This window comes from Epinephelus lanceolatus, chromosome 12 (genome assembly GCF_041903045.1).
Source record: "Epinephelus lanceolatus isolate andai-2023 chromosome 12, ASM4190304v1, whole genome shotgun sequence".
Classification (NCBI taxonomy): Eukaryota; Metazoa; Chordata; class Actinopteri; order Perciformes; family Serranidae; genus Epinephelus; species Epinephelus lanceolatus.
Window position 1 is genome coordinate 34,413,922 of NC_135745.1, and position 23,938 is coordinate 34,437,859.

General features: G+C 40.6%; 3 protein-coding genes across 3 annotated transcripts; all 3 read right to left on the reverse strand.

Annotated features, from left to right (window-relative positions):
• Positions 1 to 339: 339 nt before the first annotated feature.
• Positions 340 to 8,987, reverse strand: plk3 (polo-like kinase 3 (Drosophila)). The gene is made up of 15 exons (XM_033651155.2): positions 8,648 to 8,987; positions 7,590 to 7,697; positions 7,353 to 7,469; positions 6,955 to 7,084; positions 6,739 to 6,826; positions 6,149 to 6,244; positions 5,774 to 5,972; positions 5,456 to 5,582; positions 5,063 to 5,178; positions 3,616 to 3,736; positions 3,424 to 3,510; positions 2,782 to 2,944; positions 2,420 to 2,549; positions 2,182 to 2,292; positions 340 to 2,063 (listed from the first exon to the last, which is right to left on the reverse strand). The coding sequence occupies exons 1-15, from the start codon at positions 8,861 to 8,863 to the stop codon at positions 1,866 to 1,868; spliced, it is 2,007 nt and encodes a 668-aa protein (XP_033507046.1). The 5' UTR covers positions 8,864 to 8,987; the 3' UTR covers positions 340 to 1,865.
• Positions 8,988 to 11,248: 2,261 nt separating this feature from the next.
• On the reverse strand, positions 11,249 to 17,122 carry cacybp (calcyclin binding protein). The gene is made up of 6 exons (XM_033649789.2): positions 16,984 to 17,122; positions 15,173 to 15,383; positions 14,960 to 15,056; positions 14,744 to 14,843; positions 12,744 to 12,838; positions 11,249 to 12,358 (listed from the first exon to the last, which is right to left on the reverse strand). Exons 1-6 carry the CDS (start codon positions 16,999 to 17,001, stop codon positions 12,196 to 12,198), a joined length of 684 nt encoding a protein of 227 aa, XP_033505680.1. The 5' UTR covers positions 17,002 to 17,122; the 3' UTR covers positions 11,249 to 12,195.
• A 1,294-nt stretch (positions 17,123 to 18,416) lies between these two features.
• On the reverse strand, positions 18,417 to 20,984 carry mrps14 (mitochondrial ribosomal protein S14). Its single transcript, XM_033650147.1, has 3 exons — positions 20,861 to 20,984; positions 19,196 to 19,360; positions 18,417 to 19,002 (listed from the first exon to the last, which is right to left on the reverse strand). Exons 1-3 carry the CDS (start codon positions 20,927 to 20,929, stop codon positions 18,820 to 18,822), a joined length of 417 nt encoding a protein of 138 aa, XP_033506038.1. The 5' UTR covers positions 20,930 to 20,984; the 3' UTR covers positions 18,417 to 18,819.
• Between the last annotated feature and the right edge of the window lie 2,954 nt (positions 20,985 to 23,938).

Sequence of the window (23,938 nt, forward strand, 5' to 3'; positions counted from 1 at the left end):
CTTTTCAATAAACTTTATTTTGTGTCCCCCCCCCCCCCCCCCAATATGTTACATACAAAAGGTGATCGGAATTGAACATCTACTTGTGTCTCAAGACCGGAACATTTACACAACAATAAATAAAAAAACATGTATAAATAAAAATAAATAAACGAGACATTATGTGCCAAAAAATAAAGACTCTTCTGAATTGGCAGATGGCTTTCACAATGTTGGGTTTTTTGAAAACACATGTACGTAATACTTGCATTCCAGGTCACAGTTTTTAGGATACAACTCTGGGTTGAGAAAGCAATGTAAACCGATAAGGATTACAGTACAGTACAACAGAGTACAATGTTTTCTTTTTTCCATAGTAGATATTACTGGGATATATACTTATGTTACCAGTTGTTCTAAAAGCTTATACCAGGTAGTGAGAGTGTAGTGCTATCAGACTTACTTTTACACTTTGCTCAAAGTACAAAAGTAAATCCCACCTGTAAAACCCATCTCTCGAATCTTGTTTGTATCCAGCTTGACATTCACAAAGGGTTGTTATTGCACTATACAGTCATCCCTCAGAAAGGCACTTTTATCACCCCTCCCCGCCCTCATTTTTCAACCAACAGTTTTGTTTACCAGCACATGTGTGGCACACACACACATATTCACCTATGGTATTGTGAATTTAAAACAATCATTTTAAAAACCAACAAAGAAAATGCCTTTTGGTATCTAGTTAAAAACAAATAAAATATAACAAGTGGTAGTAAAAAGGTTTTCGTTCTCCAGATGAATTTCCAAATCAAGGAAAAAATAAAAAAAAACAGAGTGCAAAATCGTGTTGCTCCCATAGCCCCTTTAGTATGTTGTGTACCACATCAGTGAAATTTGTTTCTAACGATAACAAAAAAAAAGACAAAAGTGATGTCGGCTCAGAAGAACTTTCTTCACACCTTAGCATCACCATCATCAAATAAGGCCAGGAATGTTATTTGTGCATGTGAGGTCAAGATCGTAGTGTGATCCTAGAGCTGGCTCAATTTTTTTTCTTATTTTAAAAACGAGAAAAAAAAAAAAAACAACAATTGTGTGCACCATAGTTCACAGAGGCCAGAAACCAACCGAGGGTGTGAGGGTCTCTCTCTCTCTCTCTCTCTCTCTCTCTCTCTAATCAAACCACAGTTCTTCCCAAAGCATCTCTGCTGCAAGATCACGGTTCCAGTGCAAGTCAACGACATGGATGACCTTGCTGCTAAAATACTTTTTGGAGAACGGAGCCTAAAAAGAATTCCAGCTGCAAGATTATCCTTGTTCCGTTGCAAGCGAAAAAGACAATTTTAGTGTTTAGATACCTTTGAGAAACCATGCCTGGGGTATCGGCTATCAGAGGAAGCTGAAAAGCTGCAGGGTTGGTTGGTGGCTTTGAAAAGATCCAGCCAAGAAGCAGTGGTTCTGAGTGAGTGAGGGAAGGTAAGTGGGAGTGTGGGTGTTCATTTAGGCATCTGCCTGTGAGGGATCCATCATTTCAGGCCAGGTAGGAGTCTCTTATTTCAGGTATCAATACCTTCCAGGTGGATACCTTTGAGGCATAAGCTGGACAGGCACAAACCCTTGAGGCAGATGCTGCATCGGGCAACTTCCTGACTGCTTGATGTTCATCAAGGTCAATCAATCAGATAATCAGCTGCCTAAGCACCAGTTCAGACAAGAATATTTGCCCAGCTCCACAGAGCAGCCCTTCCATCCCGTCTGCTTGTCCCGGCGCTGCCTTGAGAAATTATATCAACCAGTCAGGCTGCCTAAGAAGAGGTGGTAACCAGTCAGGTCGCCTCTAAGGCATCTGCCCAATCAGGCAGCCTGGGAGGCACAGAGCTGTGTTCTCAGGCATCAGCGTGGTGTTGGAGCAGCTGGACCACGTATCGCAGTCGGTGCCTCAGTTCGGAGGTGCAGCCCATCTCATTCAGCATGCTGAGGAGGTAAGTGTATGAGACGCGCTCCCGGCTGATGTAAGTGAGCAGGTAGGAGTCATCAGATGACTTGCACAGGATGATCTTGGTGTGGTCTGCGTAGAAGTTAACCTGGAAGGGATTAAATACAGAGCATGAATGTAAGATAAAGAGATGTGGGTACATTTTTTTCCTATAACTTTTACACTACTTGTTTTATAAAAAGGTATTATCGGAGCTTTTTTCGAACCTGTAGAGTGCCATTGTTGAAGAGCATGACAAGAGCATGGTCGGTCTTCACCCACTGGAGCAGCAGAGGAGGACAACCCGATACTTGATCTTCACAATGTAGATCTCCACCCTGAAGAGGACAGAAAAACATAGTTAAGTTCACAGCATGTTGTATTAAAGTTATTTAAAAGGGCTTTTCTTCTTCGTGCATACAAACAATTCAATAAGCAGCTAAAAGCTAAGCTCTTTGCACATACCTCCATAAGGTTCTGCTCCATGTAGTTGGCCATGAGCTCTACAATTTGTTTCTGACTGCGAAGCTGCTCAGGTAGAGCGTTGGCAGGGAAGGTGAAGTGTTTGTTGTTGGGCAAGCAGTAGTGGACTGTCCTGTTTAGTAAGAAAGAAAAAGGAAACAACCATAAATTAAAGTGTTACTCTTTAAGGAAGCCCATTTCTGCCAATGTGATTAACAAAAAATGATCCTCATAATGATTTTGAGGATCATTTTCCTTCGCATCGTCGGAAATGAGCCGCTGGAACTTGATAAGTACAGCTGGAACACATATCAGCCCAATTCAGTTACACCTTGAGTAAATACTGCAGCTCTTCATGTACGTACTTGCGTTGATCACAAAGGCTGAGGCGTGTTCCGTCATTGAAGAGCACTCCGATGCTTTGGTTCGACAGCTGGTAGCCAAAACCGTATTTGTTTGAGTAGTCGACCCATTTAGTCACCCACAGGAAGGACTGGGGCCTGGACAAACAGGGTGGGTTCCTAGTGGCTGCAGAGATAAGAGATAGAAATGTTGAGGACCATGGAACAATTTCACAGCATATTAATATTCCTAGTCCAGCGTAAATGGGGGACACAATTTTTATATTTCCAAAGTCTTTAAGTCAGCATTTTCCTAATAAAAAAAAAAAAAAAAGAAAAAGCTATAAGCTTAAAGGTGCTTTAGGCTACATGAGTAAGCAGATATTCAGAGGATGCGAAGAAATGGCTGAGGCACGGAAAAGATCTGCTTGATTAAACTTAAGTGATTCTGCATCATTTGTGATTTAATACAACATAAAGTCAGAGAAGGTTCATGTTGGAGGAAGCCGCATTATTTTTTTGGCTTGATGTTTCAGTGCTCTGTGGCCCAGATGCAGATGCAAAGATTTAAAAATGCAACTCAGCATTTCTATTGACCGTCTTGAGGTCGCACACGTCATTCTGACTTGCCACATATTATGCTCCAGGCCAAAAGTGCTCTCCTACCTGCAGGCATGGTCGCCAGGCAGCTGTTGAGAACTTTGACGGCCACTTCAGACACAGCTGCGGGGGTCAGGAGAATGTCCTCGCATGCTGGAGAGAAAACAAGAATTATATATGTTAGATATGGATCAGAATGAGAAAAGAATTCAAGTGCAATGCAATATCTATGCTCTCAAAAAAACTATTGGGGCTTACGTTCGCTGCTGCTGGCCGTGGTGCCCTTGAAGGAGCGAGAGATTGACTTCCTGGATTCCTCTTCAGCAGGAGTCGGTTCCAGAGGCACGGAGCTGACAAGCTGATTGACGGGAGAGGGCACCTGAGCAGCAACAAAAGGTTTTATTTAAGATTTGTGACAAGAAAACAACTAAAAGTGAAAGTAAGAGCAAGACAGAAAAAAGGTCAAAAAAGGTGACCACAGACCACATTCAGTGGAGGTGTTCCATTAATACATGCACGCTCGCTTAGTGCTTGTCGGTCTTAAAAATATGTTGCCATTGTCTATATTCTGCTGCAACTTTAAGTGTTGTTGCTTCACTGCTTTTAAATGTGTTAATCGTACTGCCACTGCACTATGAAACTACTTTTAGTACCACAGTTTCCTCGTGTGCTTTGCAAGCATTAGCCAAGTGTGACATGTGGTTCTAATGTCATTCATAACAATGGGTGTTTTAGAAATTATCTGGTGGTGATCTGTTTGTTCACAGGTCATGTTTTTCTGCACATATACGGAAACAAAGATGACTGCTTTGTGCCGCAGCGTGTGCTTCCTGACTACAACCTGGTTTCTCGGCACAGGCTCATTATCAAGCTGACAGAAACATTCACACCAAAGAGCAAACAATGTAGTTCCTATTGGACTCTATAAATAGCAACTAGACCAGTCTGATTGGGGATTGGCCAACTGAGCTTCCTGCTGTTGTGGCATTTAGTCTCGGCTCTGGGTCTGAGTCTTTTTTAAATGAATGCATCCACAGATAGTTGGTAGCAGGATTAAATTAATGTCGTCAAGGGAAAAGCGGAGGGATGGATGCATTAACAGCTTTCTCGGATGCAAGGGGGAAAAAATGGCTTCAATAAATCAAATGCACTTCTATTTCTAACAATAATTTCCCTCTGAATTTTAATTTTCTGTCGACAACCTGAAGGACACCCGGGACAATACAGAATATAACACACTGTGATGTCAATGAAACAAAGCTAAAGAGCCAAAAAAACAAACTTTTAATCCTTGAAAGAAAATTTCTTTTAAATATCTGTATAATTAAAAGCATAATAATTCATTGTTCACATAACATGGCTGCCCCATATTCAGTCTAAGCTGGTCGTCAAAGCTGGTCTTTTTCTGAGGGAAAACGCTCGCTCATAATTAAAGACATTTATTCACCCAATTTCAATTGCAGTGCCGTTTAAAAAAGATACTTTTACAGTTTCAGTGAACATGGTGTTACGCCTCCTTCAAACAATAGATGCCAGGCAGTTATCAGACATAACAGATGCCATGAAAATATGTACTCCCGTGCTCCTTGTGGGACGTGATTACCATATTAGTACCTGTGCCTGCTCTATTTTTGTTTTAAGTAAACAAGGCCAACATTTTTTCCCCCTCGTAGAAATAGGGCACAAAAACAGTTGAAATACGCACCTCATTGGGTCCCACTGTCTTGCAGCTGATCTGCCTGCTGATGGAACATTTAACGATGCCAGACACCAGCTTGGAAATGTCTTTGTCATCTTTTTCCTCACATGGAATCTTCTCCACTGCAAAAAACAAATTTTTCTCGCATTGTAGTCACAACAAATATGTGTAGCCATTAAACACTTCGTCAGAAAATGCTTGACAGAAACCTGAAACTGAGCTCAATCCTTTTCTTCAGCTTTAAACATGTTTTTTAAACATCAGTCCTCCTGAGTCAAACCAGATTAACAAGATGACAGGTGCACATGATTACATTCAGGAAGGGACAAATATGTAACTAACGGATGACCTACTCTTCTATTGTGTTAGTCACTTTACTGCTGTGCTGCTGCTGCTTACCTTTCGCCTTCTTCTTGCCAAAGAAGCTCTTTGCCATCTTAGTGAAGAATTTCTTGGCAGGGCTAGGGGGGTGGAGCTCTGGCACCATCACACAGCTGCTGGGTGGAAGCTTATCAGGGGTGAAACCCTAGAGGAGGAATAAAAGGCAGAGAGGGTGAGGAGGATGTAGGAGGCACGACATGGTGAGGATACGCCAAGCGCTGATATGCTATATCCTGTTGTAGTTCCAAGCACCATTGTCCCCACTCCCCAAAAAAAACAAAAAACAAAACAAAGCATTGTGAGCTTAGCTAATGGAAATTTGCATGACTAACATACTTTGGTGAAGAATTCGTGGTTGAGGATTTGATCCAGTGCGAGTCTGTCGCTGGGGTTTTTCTGCAGGATGCCTGAGATGAGTTTCTGTGCGGCAGGGGAAAGCGAGGATGGCAAGGTGTACCGAACTTCCTTTATACACTTGTAGGTCTCCTTTAGATCAAGAGTCTCAAAAGGAGGGTTGCCACACATCAGCGTGTACCTGCATGGGATCAAGCAAGGCAACAGTTCGTCATCTCAAGATTCAAAAATAATGATTCAGATAGTGGTTGGGTTCACTGTCATCACACTGAGATGAAGCAGAGATAAAAAACAAAACCTGTTCTTGCAAAACACACAAGTTATTTTACACATGACTGAACAAAGCAAATAACTCACATGACACATCCGAGTGACCAGACGTCAGACTCAGTGCCGTGGCCCTGTCTGTTGAGCACTTCAGGGGCCAAGTAGTTTGGAGTCCCACAGATTGTTCTGAGAAAACAAGCACAGATGAGATTTTCGAATTACTTTCTGTTCTGCAGAAGCACTGTACACACAAGGAAGTGGTGGCTGCATTATTTTTTCCTGCTGCACTCATTCTTCTGGTATTCCACAGGAAGGTGTCAAACTGGTATTGAAACTCGGCTCTAAGCGCTACATTCAACTGCCACTTGGAAACCGGTTTAGTTAGGTACTTCCTGGGGGGAAAGTAGTGGGAGGAGGAAGGTGCTTAGTAACTGACGTAATGGCTTTAGGTCAGTGTGCATTATGAAAGCCTAGAAAATGGCTAAGACTGTAATGCTCAGGTTCTTTGATGTTATGTTTATGTATAGTCGCAGCACTGTGTATGTTTTTGACATTTTTAACAATTAAATAATGGTATAAATTGCTTTCAAAAAACTATTTTAATTTTCAAATATATGTCTTTCTTCAAACTGGGTGTTGGTGGCTACCTCCATTAAAAGAAAAGCAGTTAAAATTCATACTTTTTCCTCTGCTCGACTGTCTCCAGCTTAGCAGCGAGGCCGAAGTCTCCCAGCCGCAGCTCCATGTTCTCGTTGACAAAGAAGTTGCCTGAAAGAGACAAAAACATTTGTCCTGTCAGCATTCCGCAGATAGCCAATGCCTGCCCAAAGTCACAGCAGATTCCTGGCATGCTTGTTGTGCGCGTACGCCACGTTTCAGTCACATTGCTCACATACCTAGTTTGAGATCTCGGTGCAGGATCCCTTTGCTGTGGAGGTACTTGAGGCCGGATATGATCTGTTTGAGGTAATATCGGACTTCAGGCTCTGTGAGCGTGTGCCTCGCCTTCCAAATGTGTGCCAGGGACTACGGAGACAGAGCAATGAGTGAGCTGTCAGCCTCGCATCCATCAGTGGAACTGTACAACACTGCTGCACGTACATCACACACACAGCCGCAGTGGCATGGACGTTAGATGTTGTTGTAATTCATGTGGGTGCCTGAGACTCTTCATCAATAATGATTACTCTGTTAGCTGTATATGCTTTAACTTATATATAAATACAATGTGTGTAGTCTGTGTTGTGTCAATGGCAAGCTGTGCAGACTGTTCTAGAGATTTCTGAAGTCTCACCTTCCTACTGCAGAGCTCGAGGAATATGTAGATGTTTTCTTGGTCTTCGAAATGATGAGAGAATTTCACCACATGCTTGTGCGACAGGGTTTTGTGGAGCTCGATCTCATTCGTGATCTGTTCAAATATGACAATCTGTCAGTTTGTGTGCACATTTCAATCCAAACACAGCTCAGACAGTGAATTCAGGTTGTGCACGGGCCTGTCTGCAAGACATAAACAAGCTCCATCATGTACCTTGTCCCTTTGGTGTGGTTTGGACACCCTGCTCTGTGGAATCACCTTCACGGCATACATTTTGTTGGTGGAGAGGTCTGTCATCTCGTAGCATCGAGCAAAGCCACCCTTAGGGGAGACAAACAGGGTGATCAGTTAAGATAGCAGCAGGTTGAAAACCTGCAATGGCCATAAATTATCTGCTTCAATGGCAAGTCTTTGATGTGGGGATCAATAGCTGCACAGCAATCAAAATGAATGATTTAGCGAATTCTGAAATACTAGTGAGGACAGAACGAGAGGAAATAAGCAAACCAGGATTAAATCCAATCAGATGCATCATTTTATACTCAAGATAATCAACTACCAAGCATCTTTTGTTGCTTTGTTTGCTCTGCTTTGCCTCTAAAACCCGACAATCACCTCCTAATATCATGTTTACTGCTGTTTATTTATGCAGATCTCGGGGTGCAATAGGCTCGAGGACACGAGGGTTGAGGCAGACGGAGCTGCTGCATTCATTAACTGTGAAATTGACGGAGACGTTTCCAGCTCTGCGGCAGGCAGCGGAAGAAAAAAAAAAGGAGACTTGGCTGGCTGCCCGACGCGTCGTATCGATGACGAGCAACATGTTGATACAGTCGCTCCATCACACATCACACACAGGGTGACAAAAATCATTACATGCGGTGTTGTAAGGAGATGAGTCATGGCATAATCAGACAGACATTAATGGGTTAACAGCTGTCTGAGATGTCGTTAAAACGCGAGGACTCTTGCGGATAATAATTCATCGGCTTTTCTAAGGTGCTGCCAATCATGTGTGCGCACAGGAGCTGGGCACACCTTGCGCCTGATTCATTCAGCAATGACGCGCACAGCAGGGGGAGATTGGCCACATCCACCACCACGAGGTCATTCCCTTATTCCCGCATTAGTGTCACACCTGGGAAACGTCTAATAATGCATTTTAATCACAGACAGCTTCATTTCAATTTAACATCGCCTCAGATAGACGCTCAGAAACATCCCTGTGGTGACGCGAGACAAGCACATGTAATATTAAAAAACCTCCGTACCTTTCCCAAAAGCTTCCCTTTACTGTAGGATCTTCCCGTTTTGGAGTCTGTCACCACCTGGGCCAGCTCTGGTTTGGTTTGTTCGGGTTTATTCCTGCTGGTTTTCACCGGGGCAGAGGACTGTTGGGGTCCACGCTCCGGAGCGGGCTTAAATAAATCCGCATTCATGGCGTGGCACGAAATACGCTGCGCCGCGGTGAAACAACCGGTATCCATTAAACGCAGTGATGCAAACGATCAGTTCGTGTATATATGTATATATATCCTTTTCCCTTGTTTTCTCAGTGGTTCGTCTTGTGCGTAATGATGCGTCCGCCGCGTCCAACTATATCCATCTGGCGTATCCGGGCACGGAGCTCTGAGCCTATATAGGCGAGCGGCGACGTCACGGAGCAGGGGGCGTGGGGAGGTGGCGCACTGGTGGAGAAAGTCCAGACGATTTGCTCAGACAAAATCTCAATCAAAAAAAAAAAAAAAAAAACAGTATATCTGGGATGGAGGAAAAATATGAATGAAAACAGCTCATGAAAAACCAATCGGTTGCGCTCACGTTGATGGAGCTCATGTCACAGAGCTGCTGTGAGGCCAATGACACGATGTAACCCAAGCAGAGCACAGGGGGTTTCCAATGTTGGTCACCTTTAATCTAGAATTTAGTTAATGGGTACCTGGAACTGATGGGGGGAATAGATTTATTATAATGCCAGTTTTTACCGTAAATAATGAACCTGGGCTCTTAACTGTTTGGATTTTTGTTATTTAAGGGTCATTATGTTTAAAAATGTGAATCATTTTCTTGCTTTTAATTTTATTGTCGTGAAATATTTTAATTCTGCTACATAAATGAATTGTGCCACACTGACTCATGCATCTTTAGGATGTGTACACAATAATTAATATGTTAATTTAACAATGTAGAAATGGCACAACATATTCTAAACAGTCATGCAGCCATCCTACCATGGAAATGTTACAACAGGTCATATAATGTGATCCCCACCTGTAGAAGCAAAATAATTCCATAACTCATAAATTATAGGACCTACAAATGGTTAAAATATTGCAGTGAGTCTTATCGTCAGTTTCGCAATTTACAGGTAGATTAATTAGTTTGTATTTCTGCCAGTCTTCAGAATCCTACAAAATAAAACTACAGCTACAGTTTTCAAAAAGTCTTTGGTCAGATTTTCCCAGTCTGTGTGAAATCCCCAAAGAGACTGATGTGAACTCCTCATCACAGCTGCCACCTGGTGGACAAAAGGTGCAGCTTAAAGCTCATGCTGTGCAAAACTTGGGTTATATAAATGCTTTTAAATTCCCTTTATTAACTGGTCCAAGCTGTGTTGTAAGGCTGCAACTAACACTTACTTTTACTGTCGATTATTTTCTCAATTAATTGTCTGAAAATGTCACCAAATGTCTTGATTTATGCACAATCCAAAGATGTTCACTTTATTGTCACAGAGGAGTAAAGAAACCAGAAAATATTGACGTTTAAGAAGCTGGAGTCAGAGAATTTTAACCTTTTTTTCTTACAGAAATTACTCAGACCGATTAATCAGTTATCAAATTGGTTGGCAATTAATAGAGTTTAGCCGAAAACTCTGATGAAACTTGTATCTGGTACAGCTAATGTGCCACTTATGAGTATCATACAAGTAAAATGTGTCATTATCTGTACTTGTGATAAAGGAATATCCTGATTTGGGTGTTTAATCTACTACTCTTGTGATAAAAAAATGATCTGAAGCTCAACGGACAGAAACATTGTCAGACTCTGCTGTGGTGGATTTCAATGCTGTGTTCTGTGAATGCTTTTGTCATGGGTAATACATATCACAACTTCTGATTAATCCAGATAAATTTCAGGCTTAAAAGAACAACTTGTGATCAGGCCCAACCCACTTTCAATTTAAACTCTACCCACTTCTGACATGAACTCCACCTGTTACAAGTACAGGCACAGATAAATTAGTGGGTTGGACAGATACAAAGATGGAGATACTCGCTCTAAACAATTAGACATTGCAGCTTTACTGTGCTGTGGCAGCTTATAAACTATTAAAAGCAGTACTGCATCTTAAACAATATTCTTAGTCAGTGGTTCCCAACTGGTCCAAAAGTGGGTCATGGGCCCATTCTGGATGGACCGCAAGTGACTCAAACATGTCAAGTTTGTTAAAATACACACTTTAATTTCAAGTACAGTACATTTCCAGCACAGAGCTTTTATTCTAAAGTGCCATCTCCAGCTGTAGAGTGAGTGACAAAGAGAGAGCTACTTGACACAGACAGAAAGCTCGCTAAATGACATGGCCGAACACAAGTATGATGCTGAATGTATTAAAGTGTGGGACCTCTAATGACTAAGGAGAAATCTGGACCAGTTGGGAACCATTGCTCATCTTACTGTGCAGAATCCTTTTAAACAAAGGCGTTAAGATCAAGTTTACATAAGTCACTAAAATACCAACTTTTCTGTGAGGGCATATCTAAATCATGACTACACAATAATGTAACTTCAAGACACTATATGATGACAGCATGCATAGTGGGGCAAGATAAGTCTAGCAAGTTGTTAGAAGACAGACAGAGGCAGAGCAGACTCAAATCAAGATTTATATTCATAAGACCTTCATGAACACCCTGAGGGCAGGCAACAATACATGAATGACAAAAGCCCGAAATCAAATAATCATAATAAAACATACAGTTTTAGATATTCACAAATGCTGAAAGGAAACAGGCGATTTGAACAGTGCTACTGTAAATAGGAATTATAGTGGGAAACTGTCAAAGCTATGACAATGAAAGTCACATTCAGGAATTAGAAAGAATGTTTTAGGGCATTACGCTATGCAACAGGAATGGGTCAAATACATTACATGTCAAACACAGACTTATGCAGTAATGTATCTATTACATCGGACAGATGCATGAGCTGTAACGGCGCTGCAGCGGTTATTTGAGCTACTTATGGAATGATAAATAAAAGGCTGATATGAAGACGTACAAAATGTCCTCTGGTTGTCTTTGTTTAAAGGAATATGAGTGTGATTTTGGCAAATGTACACTTGGAAACATCTTATCCTGCAGAAACAATATTAAGATGTGACTTTACAGAACATTTCTCATGTTTAAAGTGCCCTGGTCCAATTGTAACAATGAATTATTAACACTAATCAAGAAAAACAACTGCATTGTGGTCATTTACCCCTTTAAATCTGACTGCTGTGTAAGGTCGCCATCTGCTGGACACTGCCTTTATGTTTTACAGGTATTTTCATTGAGAGGTTTCTGCATTGTGTCCCGTGACTATCAGGACAGCGTTAGCTTGATTTTCAAAGCAGGGCCAAAATGAGGCCTTCCAGGGCTCAGACATTAATCCCAAAACTTTTTTTGATGAGCTGTACACTGACTTTGATAGATTTTGTGTAAATATGATTTCTATTGGAGTTTCACCCTATGATATTTAATATTCAAGTCATGTCAGGTGCATCCCTGGCAGCTCTCACTTGGTCCTGCTGTGGACACGCAGCGAGTGCAGTTCAGAAGTCCATCATGTCCTCTCCTCGAATCTTCTTCTCTTGGGACTCTGACCAGGCTTTGTTGATGGTTCTCTTCATCTCGTCATCTCCCTCTGAGTAAATCTTCTTCAGCATGCTCATCAGGCCATCGCTGGGGTCTGCGTTCTCATCCACGCTGGGTTTACTGTCAGTGAACAATTGGATAACAGTTAGTATGTGTTTAACAGAATACCTACGATTCTCAGTCTCATCTTGTGACATTCACCCAGGCTGCATTATAGACAGCGGCACCTTGCTTACAGATATGGTACTGCACTGCAATGTCTCTGGGGTAATGGGCCAGACCTGTATGGCACTGGAAATGGTCATTAAACACCACTTGTATCCTTAGTTACTGACCACACATAAGTATCGGTAGTGGCACTAAGTAAAAGCTTCATTAAATGTTGCACAATACCTTAAAATAATGAATTCTTTAAAGCGCTGCGCTGGCCTTATGTCACTCAAAATCCCTGCTTTGTGCAAATTACTTGAACTGAAATCAACATTCCTTATTTCTTTGAACCTACTCTTTATCTTTAGACTGCTTTTCCAGCGTTGTTAGGCACTCCCATTTCTTTGTTGACTTCTTCTTGCACATGACCAGGACCATGTCTGTCTTTATCTGTTGAAGGGAGGAAAGATGGGAAGATTAATGACAGGGTTTTCAAAAAGCCAACAAGACTGCCGCTCTATTTTCCTCCAGGAGTACGCAGACTGAACAAAAGGTAAAATGCGAGTCAACACTGAGCCTGAATTCAGCAGCTGGCGTGACAACGGACTAGGCCTACTTGATGCCCGTGTTTCTTTGTTGCTGCTGGATATGTAAAGCCCAGTTCAGACCCACGATTTGTGATGAGATGAAACCGTATTTAGTAAGTCGCAGAGAAAAGTTGCATCAGTATGAACCGGCCCATGTCAGCTCGACTTGAACCGGCTTATGGTAACCCCACTCCGTCTCATTTACATTCCCGCAACTGTCGACACATATGCGGTCTCCGTTCTCACAGTGCGTCTGTGTCTGACAGAGGGTCGCTGCTGCTGCTGCTGCAGTGCGCTGTATGAGAGCATGTCACACCCACAAAGTGATCTTTCACTTATTTCTTGCACCTGGAAAGCATCAAGTTAGAAAGGAAGTACAGAGTGTTGCTGCTATACAGACGATACACCATCCTGTTGCATTGGTAAACTGGCAGGTTTCAGAACGTTGCAGCCAAGCACATTGCAAGTTTCAACTCATCTCAATAAATCTTAGGGCTGAACTGGACTTCAGAAACATTAAGCAATTGTAGTTAGCCATAAGTACTTGATAAATCAATGTGGTAAATTAAGGATTATCTCTGCAAGTTTGTTTTGGAGTTGTCCAACTGCTTAATGTCACTCAGCTGTACACCTTTGCACATTTCTGACCCAGATTAACAGCAACACAACAGGTTCTAGTGTGTGCTAATGAGCTTTTAACAAAAGGTTCCAAAAATAACACAATGTAACGTAACAATTAAGCATCATTAGCTGATTTAACGGACCAACGTGTAGGATTTAGTGGCATCTAGCAGCGAGGTCGCAGACTACAGCCAATTGAATACTCCTCCCTTCCCTCACCTCTCACTCTCCAAGCATGTATAGCCCCATGTCCACCAAACCCTTTTGGTATTGTAGCTTTGGAACCAAAAGTAAACCATAGCCATAGGTCTGTTTAGCATTGCCACCCCAAACAGTATTCTTAAATGTGGCCGGGGTTGTTGTCACTCACTGCTCCATCCAGCACTCACTGTTTTTCCTCATCTCGTGTGACACATCTGCAATTAATACATATTTTTAGCGCTTGCAGATCACTCATTACTAAAAGTGTATGTCATCCAAGAGAGACAAGAAAAACTAATGGAATGGTCAGAGTTCTCTCTACTGACTAATCAACCGACTGCAGTGTTCACAGCTCCACTTTTTAGTACCAGATCTGTGTGCTAGGTACCCCAACAGAGCGGGGACCAAAAATGGGTACGGTACAGAACGGTTTCATTGGTACCATACACAGTTTTTCACAGTGGAAACTGAAAAAATGCATACCAAACTGACCCGGACTGCTTGGTGGAAATGGGGCTTATGAGAACCTACAGTGACCTTCAGATCAACATATAAACAAAAAAGGCCCTCTCTCGAGCCACTTAGTTTGCCTGTTTGGGGCTACTGTAGAAACATGGTGCCACAATATGACAGGCTCTGTGGAAGTAGACCTACTCCCTATGAAGATACAAAGGGCTTGTTCAACGCTAACGAAAACACAACTCTTTGTTTCAGATGGTAGTATACAATTGAAAACATAATTATGAATGTTACATTCCATTGTTGCCAACAGATCACCCCAAATCCTACACACTGGTCCTTTAAGATGTAGTGATATGGCTTAAATATGTTTATTATGTAGGCCCATTTCCTGCTTTCAATTTTTAACTGACAAGACAGAAACTTGTGCCACTTTGTATCAAAAACCACAGTCTATTCCTTTAACTGACAAATGTGCTTTATTTACCTTTTTGTAGCTTTCCTTTTCATCAATCGGATACAACATGTTCAGAATTGACATCTGATGGTTCTTCTCATTGAGATCCTTTATGAGCACAGAAAATGACCTGCAAAAGAGAGGATGAACAAATACAACCAACTGTATGGTTAGTGCCATATGATGACTAGTTTACACTGTGTATAGATCATTGTATGTATATATATGTGTTGATTATCATCATACTTTTCTGTAAAGTTGACCTCCACGTTTTCTGATGGAATTTTGTGCACATCCTTCAGTGTAAGGTAAATTTTGACGAATTTCTCGGACTGGTCCCAAGCTGCACAGAAGAGGAAACATGAACAATTTTCAAATGCTGTTCAGCTCTTGCACACATCTTAACTGTTGTAATTTCTCACAAATAAGTGACAGTCTTACTAAATAATGGCAACGTACCATAGTTGGTGATCTTGACTGTGTACGCTGCTTTGGAGGCAGCAGATGGGTCTGCATCTCTCTTGGCTTGTTTCTCCTTCTGTTGCCGCTTGACTGCAAGCTCCTTCTCCACCTTGTTCTGCTCCTGCTTGAGCAGCTCCTGCACTCTTTTCCTCTCCGCCTTCTCCAAGAGTGACCCCAGCTCCTGCAAATCTGCCTCCAACTGGTTGATCTGTATTGGAGAAACAGTTCGACCGCTGAGATATGAACATTAATTTAGACCACTTACACACAGTTTGACACTACATGTTTTCTTGAAACAGTTCAATTATCTCAAGTTAAAAATGATAAACATTTCATGTATCTAGCACACCATTATTATATTATTTAGTTAGTGTTCATTACAACACATTAATTATATGGATCCAGCCCTGCTAACAAAATCTTTCAATTTATTTTGAATTCAATAAGCTTGGTTAGCATGACATTTCATGTGTTGCCAAAGCACAATTACAATTTAAGATGGTAAATTCAGAAACAATTAACAACAGTGTACTAATACAAAAAAATCATGGACATAAATTTTAAGAAACTAATTAAGTGAAGGAGTAAATAAAAAGGCAGAGTGTGAGCTGTGAGGAGGTGAACTATATATTGTTGTGTTGGCTGTCTCTTAGGCTGTGACTGACATATCTTGCTGCATCTATGGCGCTGACACTATTTTCTCCAAGTAGATGTTGCATTTGAGTCTGGTCAGAGAGTGAATCAAAATCTTGGAGTTTACATGTAATATTTGTAAAGAATATTATTCTGATTTCTTCATATGTGCTGCATCATAGCAGGCAATGCTGCTCTGTCTCTACCTGTCTCTGTGGACAGCCTGTCTTCTCTAGGGGGCCAGGTCTGCCAGACTCCATGGCCAGGCTGTGATCGCTGAGTCTGTAGTTAGGACAGATAATTTGCCATTGTGTACTGTCTATAATAGTTGATGTAGTTTTCTTTTTCTTTAGCAATAATTTGGTTGGGCTGGACTGTGTGAGGGTTGTCCAGATGTCTTGTACTGTTAGAGGAGATGAGCCTCAGAACCAGCTGACTGAGAGGACTCCTCTGTTTCTATTTTTGCCCATAGTTTTATCTAATGCAAATCACCCTGTAACTAAAAACGTTAGGCGCCATTCACAGTAGCAACTATCTGAGTTAATGTAAGTAACTTTTTTGCCTTGTGAAATTAGTCTACTGGAAGAGGACCATTGACCCTATCGATGCACATGAGGGATGCTAAGGTAGATGGTATTCATGAGATGCTAACTAACTTATACAGATGGACTGGGCCCTTCTCTCACCGTTTGAAATTGTAATCAAACATTAGCTTAACGTTAGCCTCAGTGGATCTCCCCACTTTCATCTCTCTGTCATGGTAAAATGAGCGTCCACATTTGGCTAACGTTAGTTATGTTGACATTACGTTGCTAGAATGTTCTGGTAAGTTGCAGTCAAAGCTAGCTAACGGCTAGCTAGCTAGCTAGCTGACACATGCTACCAGACATGAATGGACACTGTTATTATCTTTGGAAGGTACGCGTTTGAGTAAGTTACACAACATTACATAACTGTTCACGACGGATAAGAATAACAGACACCGGTTCGCTGTTGCTTGCTAACTAGCTAAGTCAACCAACCAAAGCTAGCTAACGTAGCACTGCTTTTAGCGTCAGTTCACTCATGTAACATCTAGATGTAGCTAAATTAAGCTTCCTCAGCTAGCTAGGACTTTACGACACCCAATTTTCCCTGTCGGCATATACTGGGCTGAACAGAAACATGCCGTTTACCTGTTCCGTTAGATCCATTTAGGATTTTTCAGTTCAGCTAGCTAGTTTGAGAAATATGTCCCTGCTCTGTCTGCAGTCATACAGTCCGCCTTCTTTCTTCTTCTTCGACTGGATTGCAGGCGGACTTTTCTTCTTCTTCGTTTACCAAGTCGGTCTATAGGTTTACTACCGCCACCTTCTGGAGAATTTACTGCCATTTACTACTTAGCACCACTTTTATGGTAAATTATATTCTATTTACACTGTATAAGCTTTTGTTTGGTATGCATTTTTCATTTCTCCTAGCTATTTGGGATTGGTCGGATCTGATAAACAAAGCAGTCTTTGAACAGGAAGTAGTTTTTGAACTAAATGATGTCCTCATATGGGGACATTGGGGTTTTTTCATAGCCAAAAATGTGTAATAAAGTGTAAAACTGTTTATTTCAATGCACAAACATTGTTGTGCAAAAACAAAATTACAAACAATGCAACATTTGTTTAATGTTTTTGTAACTCTGTGGGTTTGAGGTCACTGTTCAAGTCTAAAACTGTTCATAACTGTTTGTTTTAAAGCCTTAGCATGGCTGTGCAGAAACTAAACTGTGATTTGTTCAGTTTGTAACTGTATGAAATTTCCTTGCTCCATAGTCCAAGCTAGGAATGTCCTTTTTGTCTGAAGGAACAGTCTTGTCACAGAATTGGCCTGTGTGTAATGCTGCAACAATCATGTCCCAATGTCCACAGACGAGATGATAACAATGTCACAATAAATACTTCCTAATTAACAGTGTCTTAGTTTGTTCCTGATGCTAAAATTGGTCAAAATTTGTATGCATTATAAACACAAATAAACTAGTTTCAACCATAAAATATGATCAGGTTTTGAACCTTATCCACTTTTGTGTTAAGATCAGCTGCAGACTAACTTGACAGAGATGCTGCCATCTTGTTTTTACATGTATTAGTGTATTGTGCTCTTACTGCCACTAGCACGAAAGTGTCCATAAACAGGGATAACAGGCCTAAGTTAACTTATATGAGAACACATGGTCTCAGGTAGATATAATGAAAATGATTAAATATATTGAATGTATATAATAAAATAATTTTCTCTAGAAAAGTTCAGTGGTAAAGTTTAATATTAACACCCCATCCTGTGTTCTAAGTTTAGGATTCCAGTAGGTAACAGCTCAACTTGAGTTGGGTTTTCTAAACACAGTAAATATCAGAATCTGCTTTATTCTAATTATATAATACATCAAATTGTTTGAGTCATTGGGCTTGCAACATTTTGAACATATAGCTTTCATTTTAGGTGATTCTTTGGTCACTTTAAAGGGTAACTAGCTTCTGATGGTGGAAGAAAGTATGGTTTTCCTTGACCACATTTATCGTAACAAAGGTCCAAAATTCTACATTACACCTTAAAACAAGAAACAGTATGAAAAAGGTTTGTATGGTAAAACAATATTTATTCACCCATTTCTGAGTACAGTAAATTGCATGGATATTTGCTCCTCTGAGGAGTCACATTAACATTTCTCTTTAAATATGTTTTTCATAAAGACCTGTAAGAAAGCAAAAGCAACTTACTGACTGGGACACACATGATCTATAGAAAGGACATATCCCTGTCCTCAGCATATACAGAATATTGAAAATATGCTGCTCTAATCTCACTGGATTTGCTTCAAATATTGACACCTTCCAGGGCATTTGTGGGTAGTTGTGGAACTGTTTTCTTACAGTCAGGACCTCTAAAGACTGCAAACACTGAAGGCCACAACAAGCCTTTATTGAATGCTGACAATAAACACTGTTTTTTCATGATCCAATCCAACCGTAGTATCCATGTCACCACCTTGCCCTCAGAATCCCAGACATCTGGTTGTTGTCAGCCAAGTGACGGAAGACAATTCGGCTCAGTCGCCACCTCCGCTTCACTCCTCGAGGTCTGGAAGTCATCACACACCTGTTACGTATTCTAACAGGGCAGCTGTCCCTCGGTAATGCTGCAATTTCTTTATCTGCCACCTCCTGCGAAAAGATTTTTAAACTGTTTTAAAATCATTTACACATACTGGATGTTTGTTTTCATGAATAATCTCCAATACTGTTTACAAAAGATTTGATTCCAGTGATATTTAATAAATGATAGCACTGATTTACTGTTCAGTTCTACAGCACACTGAAAAAAATTCTCAGTCTGAGGAGATATATTGCATCGTACCTGAAGCTCTTTGGGAAGGATGGTGTTCTTCCTCAGTGCATTGATCCGTAGCCTCTCATCAGCGTAGTCAAAGGCCATCTGTCTTCTTTTGACATCCCGCAGCATTCTCCAGTCAACGTAGTAACCCCTAACCTGCTCCACTGCCCCCCAGCAAGTCCTCAGGGCCTGCACAGTGATTGAGAGTAAATATAACATACTGAGTGAAAGGCTCGAAAAGAGTGTCTTCTGCAGTCTGAGCCTAATGTCACAGACCGAGAACACAGATTGAGAAACACTGGTCACTGACATATAGGTGATAAAATGAGTGCAGCCTTTCTTACGCACTAACAGGAAAACTAAAATATCCCTACCAAAATGCTTCTGTGATCACAAGACTGATAATTTGGATTCACATCTCTCTCTCCATGTATCATTTTTTCATTAGATTGTCTTTACTGTGATGTCATTATGTTGAGCTGTTCTGTACACTTGACTTCTATTTCACATCTGTCCATCCTGAAAGAAGGCTCCCTCCTGCGGTGCTCTTCCTAAGGAGGAGAAAGAGCAGCTGGGGGGAGTTTTTCCTCATCCACTGTGAGGATCCAAGGGCAGACCCTCTGAGGCAAACTGTGGTTTATGATATTAAGCTATAGAAATAAAACTGAACTGAACTGAAATGATTATGTGCTACGGACAAGTACTGAGACAGCATGTCCTTTTGAACTCACTCAACATCACCTCATTACTAATCCTTATCAGAGCATCAGTTTTGATTAATTTTTTTGTAAGAAACATATGTTTTAAACACATAAACTTGATCTTACTGCTTTTAATTTCTGTATTTTTTGTACTTTGGGAAACGCTGTGAAATCAAGTAGGCAATGCAGATCACCTTTATAATCACACTATAATGATTATTTAGTAAACAAGCTGATCTGTGTTGTTTGGGAATAATGGTAGAGTCCAAATTCAGATCAGATAAAGGGGGTAACTCACTTTAAGTCGTACGATTTTTAGCCCTCGTTAAGAAAGGAAGCTTTAGTTTGTATGTTTTGTACATACATTAAACACATTTTAACACCCTTAGTAACAGTTAACAACTTTTTAACTTAACCAAAAAAAACAAAACATATCGTAATAACCCCTATATCACCTTCCTTCTTGGAATCTTCCACCCCGATTTGTGTCCCTACAAACCTCTCAGGTTTATACATTTTCATTTGTAAATTCTTCGACACTCATTTGTTAGTGTGTCTAAATAATTTAAATTCATCTCCATTAGTCTTTTACCCGACACAAACAGACTGACATTTCAGAGTGTGGTGTCACACAGGTAAGGATGCTTCCCAGGCACCGTTAGCTTCACGAATGATGTCATGTCATTTTCACTTCTCTCTCACGACTTGTGTACGTAACATAAATATATATCAACCCACTAAAACACTTACGTTCCTATCAGCAATGCGTCTATTCGATAGGTAAGTTAATTATTTATCAACAGTATAAAAGGAGTTTGTCGCAGAGCAGGCTAACTAGCATTAGCTACAAAGCTAACGTCCGAAAGCTAGCAAGACCGCTTGCTAACACCAAAACCGTTGCTTTCTCCATCATTATGTCCCTGTATGTGATGCTGTCTCCATAAAAACACTTCAATCACAAAATATAGTATTAAAATTGGTAAGCTACCTGCTTTGGGGCGCAGACAGTGGAATAAAGGGCATTTAAGCCTAGACATGCTATCCTGTGCGCCGCCATATTGGATGATTATGTTGTGCAAAACCACCGAAGGAGGATGATAACACACTGAATATGTCGCCACCTATCGACCAGGAGTGATATAGTAAATCAAATCTACAAGTTTAATGGGTCAGTCCTACCCATCTTGACTAATAAGAGTGATTATTTTTGCTTTATCAGAGTTTTCAGATGGACACTCAAGAGGATATGTATTCCCTTTGAGGAAGTCATAAGTATAAATCTCCAAATAGCCTTCCTTCTGTAGGACAAAGTGATTATTTGACAATTTATTCTGAGACATCTGCAAGATTAGATTTGGTAACAGCAGTGACTTGAATTCAATATCACTGTGTGCTCTTGCAGTTTTGACTTACAGGAGTCAATCCAAGGTTAGGATGAGCATTATTAGACCCTTGTAGTACAACTGAAAAACCAACAGGTGACAGTGTCGTTCTTTGAGTTTGAGCTCATACGCCGTCTCACCACCTATCCAAAGGAGAATGGTCTGTCCTCATGCTGAATCGAAACCTTATGTCTGACTGCAATCCTATTCTTAAATCTCCCGAAACCCAGACACATCCTTGCTCCCTTGATACCACTAACAATGAAACTCTTGTGCTTCAGGGAAGTACATATATTAAACAGTGCACTTTGGTCTTCTTTCAACATATGTTTCAGCGGGGCACTGTCCTTAAAAGTTTTTATAGAAAAAAAATTACAGTTGCTGCAGATTCCATTAAAGTTTTCTCGAACAATCCCCATTATTTTGCAGCCTTGAGCAGATGCGTTCTTGGATAAATATTAACACATGAAAAAGTGCAGGCAGTGCTTCCTCTATAAAGAACAACCTTATGAAGCAGGCTGGAAAATCTATACAGGCTGGAATTAAATGAAAAATGACAGCCGATGAAAGGTATCGATGTAGCTCTTAAAAAGGATAGTGGTATTTGTAAATCTGGTCTTAATAGCATCATGAACAACACCACAACCACTGTAAGTGAATATTGAAGTATGTTTGTCGTTATATGAAATAAGTTAAGGTCAAAATATTCAACTTGACTTTTTTTTCTGGGTGAGCAGGCAACAAATCTTCTCAGATCACTGTAATTGTACAATTACATGGTTGTCGAGCAAGAAAAATGTTTTTGTTCAGTTTTTGAATTTTAGAAAATACAGCATTGTCATTTCACAGCAGCACTATATATCATTGTTGAAGGAATATTTCACCCACAAATTGACCATCTGTGGATCAGTTAGTCACGCCATATTACCTTGAAATTTTGAAGAAAGCTTTGTTTTTCTCGCACGCCTCCACAGAAAACAGTGAACATATTGATTTGCTAATTGATCGGGGACCTTGTTCAGCAACAGCAAAACTATATCAAAACATCAGTTTACAAACTGTCACACAACTCATGCATTTATACTGTCTTCCAAGCCAGACTCCAATACTTTTATTCTATTATTTTTAAGTTGTTTAAGAGTTTGTGAGAGGTTCTCTATCAATAAATCAATATGTTTGCCGTTAGAGTGTGGATTGTTTGATGTAGACCACTCTCATGTTTTTTTGGAAATGTCAGAAAATAACTGTATTTTGGGAAACGTTATGTTATCTATGTAAAATTCCTGAAGAAAACATTAGTGCTCGTGATAGATATTTGATTAAAATATTGCTAGTAGCAAGCAAGAAAGCTATCACCAGGAACTGGGGTAAAGAAACACCACCAGCGAAGGGCCATGGCTAACAATTGTGGAAGAAGTTTGTGTTAATGGGGGAATTGACACATATACTGAGACTACAAGAAGCATAACTTGAAAGAAAAATGGAATGTGGATGGATGTGAAAATGGACTATGCCAGACTCAAAAAGACGACACTGGACTGGAATAATAAATAATAGATACACTAATCCTTAAGACTATCATATTATTGTGTTATGCTGTTGTAACTGACATGTCAATGTCACAGAAATGTCAGCTGGTTTTGGCTTATAGTTCAAATCCCTCAGGGGGCTGTTCCAAGATCACCAGGAAGTCAAAATCATTTCCTCTGTAATTTCCTTTACCTCCATAGCAAAGAGATGTCAAAGGCTTGAGAGGATCTGAAAGGTGACCTTCTATGTTTTCACATGTTGTATAAAAAATTATGATAAATGCCAGGCTGCCAGGTTCTGCCAGCAAGAGTAAAGCTTTGCATTGATTGGCAAAAAATACCTTTCTGCTGGAGGAGTTCTTTCATCCGACTTTAAACAGCTTGATTGGAGTAAACAACAAGACTCTTTCTGATTAAATAAGGGTGAATCAGCTGGCACAGGCAATATAGAAAACTTGTACTTGGGTGAACGTGCATAGTAATCATGCTGGTCAACTGTATTAGACAAAATGAAGGGGAATGAGAACATGCAATTATAAGCAATTAACATAAACAGCTTAACAGTCAGTGGCAACATCTTTTGGTATCAATGCCTCCTTGAACAAGGTATCTATTCACAGTTACTCAATGTGAACAGCTCTGACAGTTGACAGTTCAAAGAATAGATGTATGAGGCTTACCATGGCTCATACTGAATTCAGTGGCAATCAGAAACATTTGAGCTTTTGTGTGTAGCTGTAAGCGCTTTGTGTTAAGGGACCAATGGAGAAAAAGATCCTTGATACCTTACAAGTGGATAATACAATGACAGTAGAATAATAACAATACAGTCTCTTGTCAACCGGCATCAAAGGAGCAATTGAATATAAAGTTGCCATGTAGACAGGTGTCTTAACAGCAGTGCAGCTTCAAGCCTTACAGCGGATCAGGACCGCAGGCTGGATCACAGCAAAGACTTGGGAGATTTGGGAACAAAGCCATGCGATATGAAACTGATCTGTCTCTGAAATAGGTTAAGATTACTGAGTGACACAAGAGTCAAGTGGCCTCATCCATAAAAATGGCAGCAGTGCAGTGAACATGGTCAAAATGATGTACCCGAGGCTGAGACTACTGGGTGCATTGGTTTCACTTTAGTATCGAAGTAGCATGTAG